The 15615-nt window shown below is 35.5% G+C and overlaps 1 protein-coding gene across 1 annotated transcript in view; it reads right to left on the reverse strand.

Moving 5' to 3' along the window:
• TMEM135 (transmembrane protein 135) overlaps window positions 1–15615 on the reverse strand; it is a 216879-nt gene that overhangs the window by 191822 nt on the left and 9442 nt on the right. The window contains exons 2-3 of the mRNA XM_006755866.2: window positions 4766–4893; window positions 2491–2583 (exon numbers count right to left, since the gene is read on the reverse strand). Of these exons, the coding sequence (XP_006755929.1) occupies window positions 2491–2583; window positions 4766–4893 (221 nt within the window). The remainder of the gene's footprint in view (window positions 1–2490; window positions 2584–4765; window positions 4894–15615) is intronic.

A 15615-nucleotide genomic window follows, 5' to 3' on the forward strand; every position in this document is an offset into this window, starting at 1 on the left:
GCTTGACTGTCCAATCCTTGTGTTCCTGTGCGAATTGGAGACGTTTTATCTTGGTAACTGCAGACAGCAAAGGTGTTCGAACAGGCCTTCGGCTTCCATATCCCATATGATGCAATGTACAGCTAATTTGCCTACAAACGTCAGGTGGTCATAATAATTTGGCCACTCAGTGTATATTACTAATATTTATTTTAAAAGAGACAGAATGTTTCAATTGACAACTAACTCCTTAAATGTTGTTGTTTACCAACTTCTAACCTCAGACATCGTATTCTGGGCTTTCGTACTGTGATCTTCTCTCATAGCTTCAATGACCACTTATAAGAAAAAACTCCCCAATTTTATTTTTATAACTACCATGCTTCTCCTAAATCTACACTCACATTTCAAGCTGCCTCCTGGCTATCCGCACCAACATATCATTGATTTTCCTTGTAAATTCTTTAATAATCATAAACTTCTTTTCCCTAAAGTAAGAACTATAACATTAATATGCTTCATTTTAGGCACTAGCTATAATAATTTTAAAATATAATTTCAACCTTTATAAATTAGCTATAATCTATTAAAGGATATTGATGCTTAATTTATTAAAATATTTAAATTTTGTGATAAGTAAAAAATAATTTTTCAAAACCAAAAAAAAAGTCGAAGTTAACTTTTACACAATTCCAGATAAACACAGACCAGGCTTCCTTAAAATAGAGCAAAAAGACTTGCTTTGTTATGTTTTAAGGTTAATCCCAAAAACATTTTTAAAACCTGCTTTATAAAAAGAGTCACTAGCTTCTGAACAATACTAAAAAACTAAAATTTAAAGTTTTAATTAGACCTCAAACTAGGATTTGTGGTTGATACATACATATACATACATAACTCTCAACGAAAAAACTAAAGAACTATTTCCAGGCATTTATTGCATTACCTAATAAACAGAAGTAAATCAACATATATCACAGAGTTCAACTACGTAACAATCACATTAAGGTAAGGGTCAATTTTTCTTCAGCAACCAAGGTATAGTACTTACAGAAAAGCTAGACTTAAATTTTTTATTAAGTTTTTAAAACAGTAAAACCACTCCAATTAATATTTAAAACAGGTTTATAAATTTTTGTGAATACTTAGTATCTACAAACAAAACACTAGGGCAGTAGCTCACTTAAAGGTAATAAAAGCAGAAAGCTTTTTTTTTTTAAATAAAGTTCCCTATCAAAAGTAAAAAAAAATAATAGAAAATAAATTAGTAACCAAAATCCAAGTAATCACATCACTTACAAGAAACCTCCTTATGCCTTAAGAAGTTATTGTTTTGCCCAGTCAGTGTGGCTCAGTGGTTGAGCGTCGACCTATGAACCAGGAGGTCATGGTTTGATTCCCAGTCAGGACACATGCCCAGGTTTTGGGCTCAGTCCCCAGAAGGGGGCATGCAGGAGGCAGCCGATCAATGACTCTCTCATCATTGATGCTTCTATCTCTACCTCTCTCTCCCTTCTTCTCTGAAATCAATAAAAATATATTTTTTTAAAAAGAAGTTACAGCTTTTAATATCAATAGCACAATTTTACTTTGGTGTTATAGTTAAACAAATTCTGTTCTTCACTGAAAAGTTTAATTACTTTAAACTAAAATTATAAAAATAAGACCTAAGTATGAGTAACATATTTTTAAATCATATTTCCAAAACCAATATTCACATTTTTAAATTGATCAGGAACCACCAGAATAACTGTCATTACTCATGAGCAAAAAACAATAAGAATACTTAACACTTAACATAACACCATGTGTCAAGCACCGTTCTAAGCACTTTTACCTATATTAACTTATTTAATTCTCTGGATAACTATCTGAGTAAATTATCACTATCCATTTTTCAGGTAAGGAATAAGCCACAGAAGTCACATAATAGGTGGCAGAGCTAGCTAAGCTGTAAATAGAACAGCTCCAGAATCCACACATATTTTATTTATTTTTTACAGAGAGGAAGGGAGAGGGATACAGAGTGAGAACCATCGATGAAAGAGAAACAGATCAGCTGCCTCCTGCACACCCCGTACTGGGGATGTGCCCGCAACCAAGGTACATGCCCTTGACCAGAATCGAACCTGGGACCCTTCAGTCCGCAGGCCGATGCTCCATCCACTGAGTCAAACCGGTTAGGGCACGGAGAAGATTTTTAATTACAATTTGTGCATGCCATGTTTTAGTTAGGTACACCAAAGAATTCTCTAAATTTTTAGTAAATAAAGACTAATTGATATTATTGCTCTATAATGTTAATCTTTATATTTTTAGGCTTAATAAACATAAATAATGACAGTATAAAATTAAATTTGCCATAATATATCTGCAAGATTGAAAAAGATATGTGGAAATATTTCTCATACCTGGACTACAATAAACGATAAGCAACTAGAAAAAAAATTCTAGTTGACATGGGGGACAGTAAATCAGTTCAATTAAATATGTAGATATGTAAAATTTTACCTGCTTTTTCTTTCAATTAGAATGGCCACATAAGATGCTGGCAAAGCGGCACCAAAACCAGGACTCCATGAGTAGAATTTTCCAAGTATCCTCCTGAAATTCAAATTCGGAATGTTCATATGAAATTTCTGGTTTGTCATTTCAGTCATTACAAATAGAAGCTCCCCTTCTCAGTCCACACTCTATCAAAATGTCCACAGCACCTCCAACTCAACATATCCAAAGACAAACTCATGATCTCTCTCTCCTTCCTCATGAACTTGTTCTCTCTCCCCTATTTTCCTAGGTTACTGGCAACAACTACCTATCCACGCATAGGTGACACTTGGAGACATCCGTGGCTTCTCCTTCTCCCTTACCCCATACATTAAAAATCATTTCATATGCAATTATCCTCTCAAATTCCTCTCCAACCTACTGCCCCTGGTCTTAGATAAGACCCTCACCATCTCTCACCAGACGACAATAGCAAACTAACAGATATTCTCTCCCTGTAGTAATTTAGCCAATCATATTCATTTAGAGATTCCTGGATCCAACATCACTCACTATACAAACCCGCTGTGTTCTCAACTTCCTTATCTATCAAATGAGAAAAATATTACCGATCTCATATTGTTATGAGGACTGCATGAAATATTTCCTAGCACCATACACAGCATATAGAAAATACAAAGAAAATGTTAACTGTTATTACAATAATTACTATCACTTTTTACACATAATATTCAACAAATGTCTCTCCCTCTTTGCTTCTATCACCCTTGATAACTCTTTCTTACAGCACTTACTAAAAAAATGTTTCCTACTCTTAGTTATATGTTTATATAATTTTTCACTTACTAGTGAAAGTAAGACTCTGCATGGTGTCTCACACATTATATAAAACCATTAGATGCTCAGATTTTTAAAGAGAAAAAAAATGGAGATGTTGGAAAGACTTTTTTTTTTCCTTTCAAAGACAGTATGTTCCTGAGATATACACAGACAAGGCTAAAAATAAAGATGAAATGATCTTTTGAAATGAAGCTTAGCTTTAAAGAATTAGAAAACCTACTAAGCATATATAACATGGATATTTCCGAAACGGACATCAGAAACTTTCTGCCTGAGAAAACTATTAGTAGTCCCCCATCCAATATAAAATCCACAAGGAACTTAAGAAGTTACTGAATGTAAAAATTAAAGGAAAATAATCAGTGATTCAATTACTGGAGAAATACAGATGTTACTTTATTATAAGTAGTTTATGTTTCTACAACTTAACCAAACAAGTTCATGGAACGTAAAGAAATATGCTGCAATAGCAATTTATTATTACTGTAATTTTTTAAAAACCTAGTTATCTTATAACTTTATTTTTAGAGTTTTAACAAATGTTAGAAACTTTCCAGAGACCACCTGATAAAGAGTTTCTTACACAGATTTCCAGGTCAATTTAAAGACATGACGTACTCACAACAGTATAAACCTTATCAATTATTTTATGCATAATCTGGACATCTATAAATATTAATGTTTTAAGGGAAATATCTCTAAAAGACATTTGGAAATATTTTTAATTTCTGCTAATATACCTGCAGAACTTTGAACGACATTAAATTGGATCACACTAATATGAGGGCAATATAAAGTTAGTATTTTAAACTTGATTGATTAAAAACACACTAATTTGGGTTTTCAATATTCAGTGGGGGGGAAAGATAAAAAGTAAATACTTAATAAATATGTTAGGCATATCACAGGACTAAAAACTGAATTCCAACTACATCTACATTGTTTGAAGCATGTCTCCAAGTAATGTGCATAAGACTGAATCAGGACTAAAAGTTTCATCAGTAGGATATGCCAGAAGTTAACTTACTATTTTATATTTAAACACGGACAGTTTATAGTCCTTTTGAAGTTGTTCACTGCATGTGGACTTAAACCTATAGCATGGACAACTGCTTTGAATTCATCATTTATGAAATTGAAAAGTTAAGAAATCCTCAACAACTTGGTAAACACAGTAGCCCTCAGAAAATGTATGATAAAGTAAAATACTTCTGCTATTTAATCACAGCAATAATTTGAAGTTTATGTTACATCTTTAGACCAAGAGGCCCACAACTCCCGGCTTTACAAGCTTTCCTTGGGATAAATAAATGTCACTTCACAGAGAGAAAAAAAATATACAAGCAGTGACCTGCACAACATTTATATAAACATCTGTTCGTTTCCATTTCAACACAGGAATTTGTATTAACCTCCAGTAGCGAATATGAGTACCAACCTTAAAATGCAAAAGAAGGCCATATACAAGGCCCCATTAGCAGTCAGAAATGAAGCAGATTGCAGGATCTCAGGGAGTAGTCTATGTACATAATAGTCTAGTTTTCGTTTCCGGAGAATTGCTGCAATCTGAAAAGAGAAAGTTTTTCTTTAATCCAACCAACTTTTCCACTTAAATTAGATGAAAGCTACTGAATAACAGCATATATTTTTAAAGTAAAAACTGGTATTTTACTGCCACCTCTATAAAAATATAATTTCAGGAACAGAAAACACTTTAATTTATTGACGGTATGGGTAAAAAATACACAAAGAAATTATGACATGGGTCATATAATGAGTAACCACCAAATGTTGAGGTAAATACTTATGATGCCTTAAAAAACAGTTTTAGCCCTGGCCAGAGTTGCTTAATGGTAGAATGTCAGCCAGCCCACCTAAGGATCATGGTTCAATTCCTAGTCAAGGGCATGTAGCTGGGTTGCAGGTCCATCCCTCAGACGGTCAGGGTGTTAGTGGGAAGAACCAATCGATGTGCCTCTCTCACATCAATGTTTCTCTCTGTCTCCCCCTCCCTCCCTTTCATTCTCAATGGAGCCTGTTGCTCAGTGGTTGAGTAACAACCAATGAACCAGAAAGTTAGGTTTCAATTCTGGTCAGGATGCCCCAGTTTCGGGACAGATCCCCGGGGGGCTTGCAGGAGGCAGTTCATCGATGATGCTCTCTCAGCATTGATATTTCTCTCTCTCCCTCTCCCTTCCTCCCTCTGAAATCAATAAAAATGTATTTTTTAAAGTAAAAAATATATAAATGGAAAAATATCAAGTGAGGATTAATAAGAAAAAAGTTTTAAACGAAAAATAGAATATAGCCCGGCCGGTGTGGCTCAGTGGTTGAGCGTCGACCTATGAACCAAGAGGTCACGGTTCAATTCCCGGTCAGGGCACATGCCCAGGTTGTGGGCTTCATCCCCAGTAGGGGGCATGAAGGAAGCAGCCAATCCATGACTCTCTTTCATCATTGGTGTTTCTATCTCTCTCTCCCTCTCTTCCTCTCTCTGAATTCAATAAAATAAAAGTATATTTAAAAAGAAAATTAAATATATTGTAAGGGGGAAAAATAAAGTTAACTCAAATTGAAGTTGAATGCTAAAATAAAAATACATTACAGATCTTATCAGCCTGGATATTAGAGAAACTCAAGGACAGAAACCAGAGAAATCCATTCAGTTATTCAAACATGGTTATTGTCTGACAAAAACCATGCTAGATATTAAAAAGTATGAAAAGTAAAATAAAATGAATGATTTTGGTCTACCGAAGGCATAAAAGAAAAAAAAATGACCTGAAAAATAAATACATATTAAGAATCTAGCATAATATATGTTAGTATATGCTACAAAACAGAAACGGGCACAAGTTCCTGTACAGAGGATTGCAGAAGTTTCACAGAAATTATTTTGTTAAGAATAACACTTTTATTTTTTTATCTTTTATTGTTGAAAGTAGTACATATATTTCCTTTTTTCCCCCATTGACCTCTTCTAGCCCGTCCCCACCCCCTACACCAGGTCTTCCCCTCTGTGTCCATGGGTTATGCCTACAAATTCTTTAGTTGATCTCTTCCCATCCATCCACCTTCCCCTGCTTTCCCTCTGAGATTTGACAGTCTGTTCCGTGCTTCTATGTCTCTGGGTCTATTTTGTTTATCAATTTGTTTTGTTCATTACAATCCACATATGAGTGGGATCATGAGATACTTATTTTTCTCTGACTGGCTTATTTCACTTAGCATAATACTCTCCAGATCCATCCATGCTGTTGCAAATGGTAAGAGTTCTTTCTTTTTTACAGCTGCATAGTAGTCCATTATGTAAATGTACCATTGCTGATGGGCACTTGGGTTGTTTCCAAATCTTAGCTATTGTAAATTGTGCTGCTATGAACATAGGGATGCATACGTCCTTTCTGATTGATGTTTCTGATTTCCTGGGATATATTCCTAGAATTGGGATCACTGGGTCAAATGGGCGTTCCATTTTTAACTTTTTGAGGAAACCATTTTTAATTTTTGAGGAAACTCCATACTGTTCTCCACAGTAGCTGCACCGGTCTGCATTCCCACCAGCAGTGTACTAGGGTTACCTTTTCTCCACATCCTCACCAACACTTGTCATTTGTTGATGACAGCCATTCTGACAGATGTGGGTTATACCTCATTGTCATTTTAATTTGCCTCTCTCAGATAATTAGTGACTTTGAGTATTTTTTTTCATATGGCTCTTGGCCTTCAGTATGTCCACTTTGGAGAAATATCTGTTTAAGTCCTTTGTCTATTTTTTAATTGGACTGTTTGTTTTCCGTTTATTAAGTTGTATGAGTTCCCTATATATTTTGAAAATGAATCCCTTATTGGATGTATCATTGGCAAATATGTTCACCCATGCAGTGGGCTCTCTTTTCATTTTGTTGATGGTTTCTTTTGCTGTGCAGAAGCTTTTTATTTTGATGTAGTCTCATTTATTTTCTCCTTCATTTCCTTTGCCCTAGGAAATATATCGGTAGACATATTGCTATGAGAAATGTCTGAGATTGTGTTGCCTGTGGTTTCTTCTAAGATTTTTATGGTTTCACAACTTATATTTAAGTCTTTTATCCATTTTCAGTTTATTCTTGTGTATGGTGTAAGTTGGTGGTATAGTTTCATTTTTGTGTGTGTGTACCTGTCCAATTTTCCCAACACCATTTATTATATGTTTTTATTCCATTGTGTGCTCTTGCCTCCTTTGTCAAATACTAATTGAGCATAATGGTGTGGTTCAAAATCTGGGGTTTCTGTTCTGTTCCATTAATCTATATGCCTGTTCTTGTTCCAGGACCAGGCTGTTTTGAGAACAGTAGCTTTGTAGTATAGCTTCATATCTGGTATTGTGATTCCTCCAACTTTGTTCTTCTTTCTCAAGATTGTTACACTATTTGTGGTCTTTTTTGGTTCCATATAAATTTTTGGAGTGTTTGTTCTATATCTGTGAAATATGCCATTGGTATTTTAGTAGGGATTGCATAAATCTATAGCTTGTTTTGGGTAGTATGGACATTTTAATGATGTTGATTCTACCAATCCATGAACATGGTATATTCTTCCTTGTTTATATCCTCCTCTACTAGCATATCTGTTTTCAAAGTCCTTTAGTTTTCTGAGTACAGGTCTTTTACCTCCTTGGTTAAGTTTATTCCTAAGAATCTTAATTTTTTGTTGCAATGGTAAGTGGAATTTTTCTTTTTAGTTTCTCTTTCTGAGAGTTCATTATCTATAATAATAAAAGCATAATATGCAAATAGACCAAACAACCAAACAGCAGAACGAGTCTAGACGACCTTCAGGATGACCATGCTATGACATGAATTTGCACCAGGCCAGCCAAGGCAGGTGTGATATGATTGGTCAGGGAGCCCCACCATCACCCCACAATTGCCCTGCAGAGGGAGGCCCAGGCCATGCTCTGTAGGGCATTTGATGGTGGGGCTCCACCAGCTAGCCAGTGGGGCGATCGATTGGAGAGAAGGAGGGGCTCTGCAATTGATCGCCCCAAAGAGGGAAGCCAAGGCCACCCTCTGCGCGGCAATTGATCACAGAGCCCTGGCCAGGTGGGCGGGGCCTCCCTCTGTGGGGTGATTGGTCTGGGGGCCCCACGATTAATCGCCCCATAGAGGGAGGCAAAGGCCACCAGCCAGCAACACTGTGGCGGGTGCACGGGGCTGGCCAGCGATCACCCTGCAGAGGGAGGCCCAGGCCAGTCAAGCGATCACACCCCACACCTGTCACCTGCAGAGGGAGGCGATCAGTGATGGAGGAGAGGGGGTAGTGCTGCACAGATGGCAAGCAGTGGCAGCGGCAGGAGTGGGGTCAGTTGCTGGCAGCCAGGGGAAGGAAAGCCCCAATAGGCCCTGATCTCCGGCCAGACCTAAGGACATACTACCTGAGGGGTCCCGGATTGCAAGAGGGCGCAGGCTGGGCTGAGGGACACCCCCCCACACACACAAGAATTTCGTGCACTGGGCTTCTAGTTGGTGTATAAAAATGTTCTAGATTTCTGGGTGTTAATTTTGTATCCTGCCAAATTCATTTATTAAATCTAGTAGTTTTTTGATGGAGTCTTTAGGGTTTTTTATGTACGATATCTTGTCATGTGTGAATAATGACAGTTTTTCCTCCTTTCTAAATTGTATCTTTTATTTTTTCTTCTTGTCTGACCACTATGGCTAGGACTTCCAGTACTATGTTAAACAAGAGTGGTGAAAGTGGGCATCCCTAGCTTGTTCTTAGGAGAAATAGTTTTAGTTTTTGCCCATTGAGTATGATGTTGGCTGTAGGTTTGTCATATATGGCTTTTATTATGTTGAGGTATGATCCCTCTAATCCCACTTTACTGAGAGTAAAAAGGGTGTTGGATTTTGTTGAATGCTTTTTCTGCATCAATTGATATCATCATGTGATTTTTGTCTTGCAATCTGTTTATGTGATCGCATTTACTGATTTGCAAATATCATACCAACCTTGCATCCCCAGAATAAATCCCACTTGGTCATGGTGTATGATCTTTTTAATGTATTGCTGGGTCCAATTTGCTAATATTTTGTTGAAGATTTTAGCATTTATGTTCATCAGGGATACTATCTTCACAGAAATATTTTATAAAGATTACCAACCATTGAGTCTTCATTGACTTATCTTTTAAATTGAGATTGAAAACATTTGTGTTTAAACATTTTTGTATGTGAACTTTGAATTTAAAAGAAAGGTTTCTAAATTAAAACAAAATAATTTAATGTTATAGGAAGTAAAAATCTTATCAATCATAACATATGATAAGAAATGGATAGAGAAACTGAAAAAGGATTAAATGTTAGCAATGTAATACAAAGAGCCTTGGAAGTTTAGCAAAGAGTGACTATAGGCATTAGTGCACTGAGAAGGGAATACAAACTAAATTGGAAAAAATAGTGGAATTCTTACAGGTCACCATGAATGAATACTTATCCATCATGATGAAATAGTAGTATCAAAGGAACAAACATTTAAAAGACATAATTGGGGAATGAGGAACAGAGTATAGAAAAAAGCAAGACTGACTTGAGAGAAGACTAGAGAACTCTCTATTCACTCTCCCCTAAGTCTAGAGATAACACTTTCCCTAAGGTCAGTATGACCAACCAATCCAATAACCTCTTGAGTTATTTCCTTACTCTATCCCCAACTTTATGCAATTAAATTGTTACTAAGAATTATGCCATACACGGGAAAAATAATGATGAATAAAATCTAACCCTTTCCTTCAAGGAATATAAAATCATAAACAATAATCTACAATATAGCAGTGTGGTAAATGCTAAGTTAAGAGGAAGAAGAAACTGCTATAGAAACACATTTAGAGAATGACTAAAAGCAGATGGGACTGGGCAGATGATGATGTAAGGAAGATGTCACTAAACCTTCTAAGATAAGTCTTGACAAATAGGTAGAATTTTGACAGAAGAGAAGTTTCTATGGCTTCTATGACAGTGCATTTTTTTCATTCTCCCATTTTATCTCAAAATGCTATTTCCTTGTTAATAGTCTTCCTCAGATCTCTACTCATTCTACATATGCTCTCTCTTGCAGCATCATCTATTATTTCAAAAAGCAGGAATTCCTATTATAACTCCAACCTCTCTCCTAAATTCTTACCTCATATTTTAAATGTCTTTGGCATGTCAATAAGAATGTGCCATAGGGATAAAAAAAAAATCAGCATGTCCAAAGTAGAACTTACTATATTTCCCAAAAATGCTTTTATTACTGGGTTTTCTACCCCCAGTAATAGCATCACATCCACCCAATTACTCAGGGAAAAAAACATTGGTGGTGTTTTTAATCCTCATCCAAGGATGTTTTTATTGATTTTTTTTATTTATTTATTTATTTTAGAGAGAGGAAGGGAGAGAGAGAAAAACATTGAAGTGAGAGGGAAACCTCAGTAAGTTGCCAGCCATACATGCCTCGACTGGGGACTGAACCCACAACCTAGATATGTGCCCTGACCAGGAATGGAACCTGCAACCTTCTGGTATAGGGAACAATGCTCCAACCAACTGAGCCACCTGGTCAGGGTACCCACTGTTTTGATTACTGTAGCCTTGTAGTATAATGTGAAGTCAGGGAATGTGATACCTACAACTTTGTTCTTTTTTCTCAGCATTGCTTTGGCTATTTGGAGTCTCCTGTGGTTCCCCACCGATTTGATAATTTTTTTGGTCCTATTTCTTTGAAAAATACCATTGGGATTGTGATGGGGATTGCATTAAATTTGTATATTGCTTTGGGTAACATAAACATTTTTAACTATGCTAATTCTTTCAATCCATGAACACAGAATATCTTTCCATTTTTTGTATCTTCTTCCATTTATTTTAATATCTTTCCATTTCTTTGTGCCTTCTTTAATTTCATTCAATAATGTCTTGTATTTATCAGTGTATAGGTCCTTCACATCCTTTGTTGTTTCTTCCTGGGTATTTTGTTGTTGTTATTGCAATTGCAAATGGAGTTATTTTTTGTTTGTTTTTTGTTTTTTTCATTTCTTTTTCTGAAATTTCATTTTAAGTATATAGAAACCCAATATATTTTTGTACATTGATTTTATACCCTGCAACCTTACTGTATATGCTTACTGTAATAGCAATTAGAAACAATAAGGCTTTGTGGAACCTTTAAGGTTTTCTGTATAAAGAATCATGTCATCTGCAAAAAGTGATAATTTTACTTCTTCATTACCAACCTGGATGCCTTTATGTCTTTCTCTTGCCTGATTGCTCTGGGTAGGACATCTAGTACTACGTTTAATAGTAGTGGTAAGAGTGGGCATCCTTGTCTTCTCCCAGATCTCAGAGGAAAAGCTTTCAGTTCTCATCACTGAGTATGGTATTAGCTGAGGATCTGTCATATCTGGTCTTTATTATGTTGAGGTACTTTCCTTTTATATCCATTTTATTGAATGTTTTACTCATAAAAGGATGTTGTATATTGTCAGGTGCTTTTCTGCATATATTGATAGAAGCATATGTTTTTTTATCATTTATATTGTTAATGTGATATATTGCATTGATCGATTTGTGTATTTGAACCATCCTTGCACCCCTGGAAAAAAACCCCACTTGATCGAGATGTGCTCTCATTTTAATGTACTGTATTCAATTTGCTAGTATTTTGTTTGGGATTTTTGAACCTATATTCATCAGATATTGGTCTGTAAGTGTGTGTGTGTGTGTGTGTGTGTGTTTTCTTTGCCAGGTTTTGATATCAGAGTAATGTTGACTTCATAAAATGAGTTAGAAAATATAGACTGTCATCTGTTTATAGATGAGGACACTGAGTCATACTATAAATCTGAAAGCAAAAAAAGTCTCAGATCTTATAACTTATATCCAATGCACTACACCATGCTGTCTCATGGTATACAACCAGATTATTAAAAATAATCTCTCCCCCCCCCAAAAAAAAACTAAACTAAAAACCTAGGGCAACTTTGTTAATATTATATATCAGAGAATACAAGAAAATCTTTAAAAGTCTTCTTTAGCTACTTATATAAAACCTTCCTATAATGAAAATCATGCAATTAAGTTTTAGTGATGACCTTCAAAATAAGCCTTATAGTATCCTTACTCTGTAAAAGGAGCCACTTTCAAACTGATATGGCAGTTGACACAGACTTTAAAGATAAATCTGAAAATATAGTTTAGATATAATATTGAGAAAAAAAATGATCAAAAACATGACTCAGATTGAGTCCTGCATACATTATAGCCATGTTCTAAATTGAGCAATATTAATATTTTAGGTAATGTAGGGAATAGTCTTAGAAATACACAATTATTACTTCAACATACTGATATAACTCACCATGCAATACAGTAATCTTAATCCAAAACATTTTTATGCCTTACTATCTTCTGCAGACATAAGTACAAATATCATGAGCTCTAAAAAGAAATACCTTTATTAATGAAGAAAAATTCTAATAATACACATCTTAATAAAGAACTTTATTCCTATGAAAGACAGAAGGCACATTCAAATATTCCAGTCTCTCCAATAAGAATATTAGGTGTACTGAATCGAATCCTCTAAACAGAACTCAAGCAAACTAAGAATTCAAGACAGAGAAGAAGAGACAATTTGATCAAGGGAAGTCACAGATATCAGGGGACTATGCTGACTGAAAAATACCAAACTGCTTCACCATTTGCTGATATATTCAATCCATTAACAGAAGAGAAGCCATTCTCAAAAGGTTTAAGCTGCAATTGTACTCACACTTTTGCTAAAACTCACTATACTGAAGACTAAAAATTAGGCCATCAATGATTTGACAGGCACAAAATCACTTATTATTTTTTGATATGGAGAACCCTAACCACCTACCTAAACCACAAGATAAATTTAACCACAAAATTAACCATAAGAAAAGAAAGGGGGGGGGAGAGACATTATAAACATGCTTACCTACCCAGACCTCACAATTTTGTCTACAACCTTTAAAGGGGTGAAGACAAACTTATTAAGACACTTTGTCTAACATTTGTAACTAAAATTTCCTGACTACCTTAACTTAAAATACAGATTTTATTAGAATAGAGGTTCAATTTCAGAGAATCTGTTAAGGTATTTGTATGGTCTGAAATGCTTTATTACTGCTATTAGCTTCAAGTTTAAGTAAAACCCAAAGTCTAAAGGGAAGAAATCAAATTCTTGGCCAGGGTATTGGATTTAAGAAATCATCAAATAACCCCTCTTTCTGACTGGCCAAGTACATATTCACTTCATATACTGTATATTCATATACTCACTATGTCAGTTTATTGGGAAAGCCTTCCCAAACCCACCACACTAGAATGGGTCCTCTTGTAACTCTCTCATATAAAATTTGTACTTTTCAATAGCACTTACCACAGTTGAATTTATACACACACACACACACACACACACACACACACACACACAGTATACATCTTTCCCTTAACTATAAATGTCCACATATATCTCATCTCATTCCCATGCCCTGGTATTTCTGACACATTGTAGGCAATCTGTAATATTAAAACAATAAAATGAGGGTAGAAAAGAGGGAGTGAGAGGAAATGCAGATTCAAAGTAAATAGTTACTGTAACACTCCATGCACTCCAAATGGAACTGTAAGCACAGTCTGAAACTCAGTCTGATCCTGATTAATTCAATGTCTTCTGGGCTTGCAAGTTTCTGAGATACAGGTCTACTTTCTTCAAGGTTTAGAAATCAAGAACGATCCAAACAAGCCTCCCTCTGTCACTGCCAACAGAGACAGAATCCTTCAAAACAACTCCCAAACCGGACTAATCACAATCCAAACTCTAAAGATCTAGTTGGAATCAAGAAACAAAAGCAACCTGACACCTGTAATGAGTCAAAAGACTATACAAAATAAATGGTAATAAGCTGAAAACACTGTAAATTCAGCATTCTTAGAAAGGAACCTGTTCTAATCTGATGACACTTGATCTAGCGTTCTTCCTTCTTTTCATACTTTCATACATACATTAATTTTATACTGAATATTTTTCGATACTGTTAAAAACAAAATTACTTAAAACCTGTATTCATTCACTTGAATTATTGATTCTCCTCAAATATAATTATGAGAGCCTCATGTGATTTGTATTATCAATTCACAATACTAATTTGAATAACAGATAAGGTCCATTAACAAATACTTATTAACTACACTCCTAGTTTCCCAAGATAAAACAGATTCATCTCATATTAAGCATGAATAAAAAACACACAAAAATATCTCAAATCACAACACTCTTTTAGAAGAGATCCATTAGTAGAAAGGAAGCTAGGGTTGGTGATTAATCAAAAGACAATTTAAAAGTTTGGCCTAGGCGCAGTGGTCGGCAAGCTGTGGCTTGGCAAACCATAACTCGCGAGCCACATGCGGCTCTTTGGCCCCTTGAGTGTGGCTCTTCCACAAAATACCACCTGCAGGCACGCACGTACAGTGCGATTGAAACTTTGTGGCCCATGCGCAGAAGTCAGTATTTTGTGGAAGAGCCACACTCAAGGGGCCAAAGAGCCACATGTGGCTCGCGAGCTGCTGTTGGCCAACCACGGGCCTAGGGTCCATAGAGATTCAAACAAATCTTCAATACAATACCACGTTATGATAAAATATTTTAAGACTCTTAATTATCAAAGCATCAAATAATATTATGAATTACTATGTACCTAGTATAGTCCTTGGGGATGTAAACTTATTTCACATTCACTATACTATACAAGTAATACAAGAAACTGTACCAACACATTTGAAAAGACTTTCCAAGACTTTTTTTTTAGCTCTTTGTTAAGCAGTCACTTGAATTAACTCCCCTTTCCTAATTAGCACCTAGCATAATGCCTGGTAGATATTTCATGAATAAATTATAAATCTATATCAAAGTTTTATCATATTTTTAACAGTAGTAAAGCTTATACAGATAAGTTTATGGAACATAAGTTTGTGTTCCAGACTTTCAACCCAGGTCGTCTTTCATAATCAATAAGAGCAATATTACTTATATTGCTTATGCACAAAGATGAGGCAAGATATTTTTTTCTCGCCCAAACCGGTTTGGCTCAGTGGATAGAGCATCGGCCTGCGGACTGAAGGGTCCCAGGTTCGATTCCGGTCAAGGGCATTATTGATTTTTTACAGAGAAGAAGGGAGAGGGATAGAGAGTTAGAAACATTGATGAGAGAAACATTGATCAGCTGCCTCCTGCATACCCACC

The sequence above is a fragment of the Myotis davidii genome, unplaced genomic scaffold (assembly GCF_000327345.1).
Source record: "Myotis davidii unplaced genomic scaffold, ASM32734v1 scaffold430, whole genome shotgun sequence".
NCBI lineage: Eukaryota > Metazoa > Chordata > Mammalia > Chiroptera > Vespertilionidae > Myotis > Myotis davidii.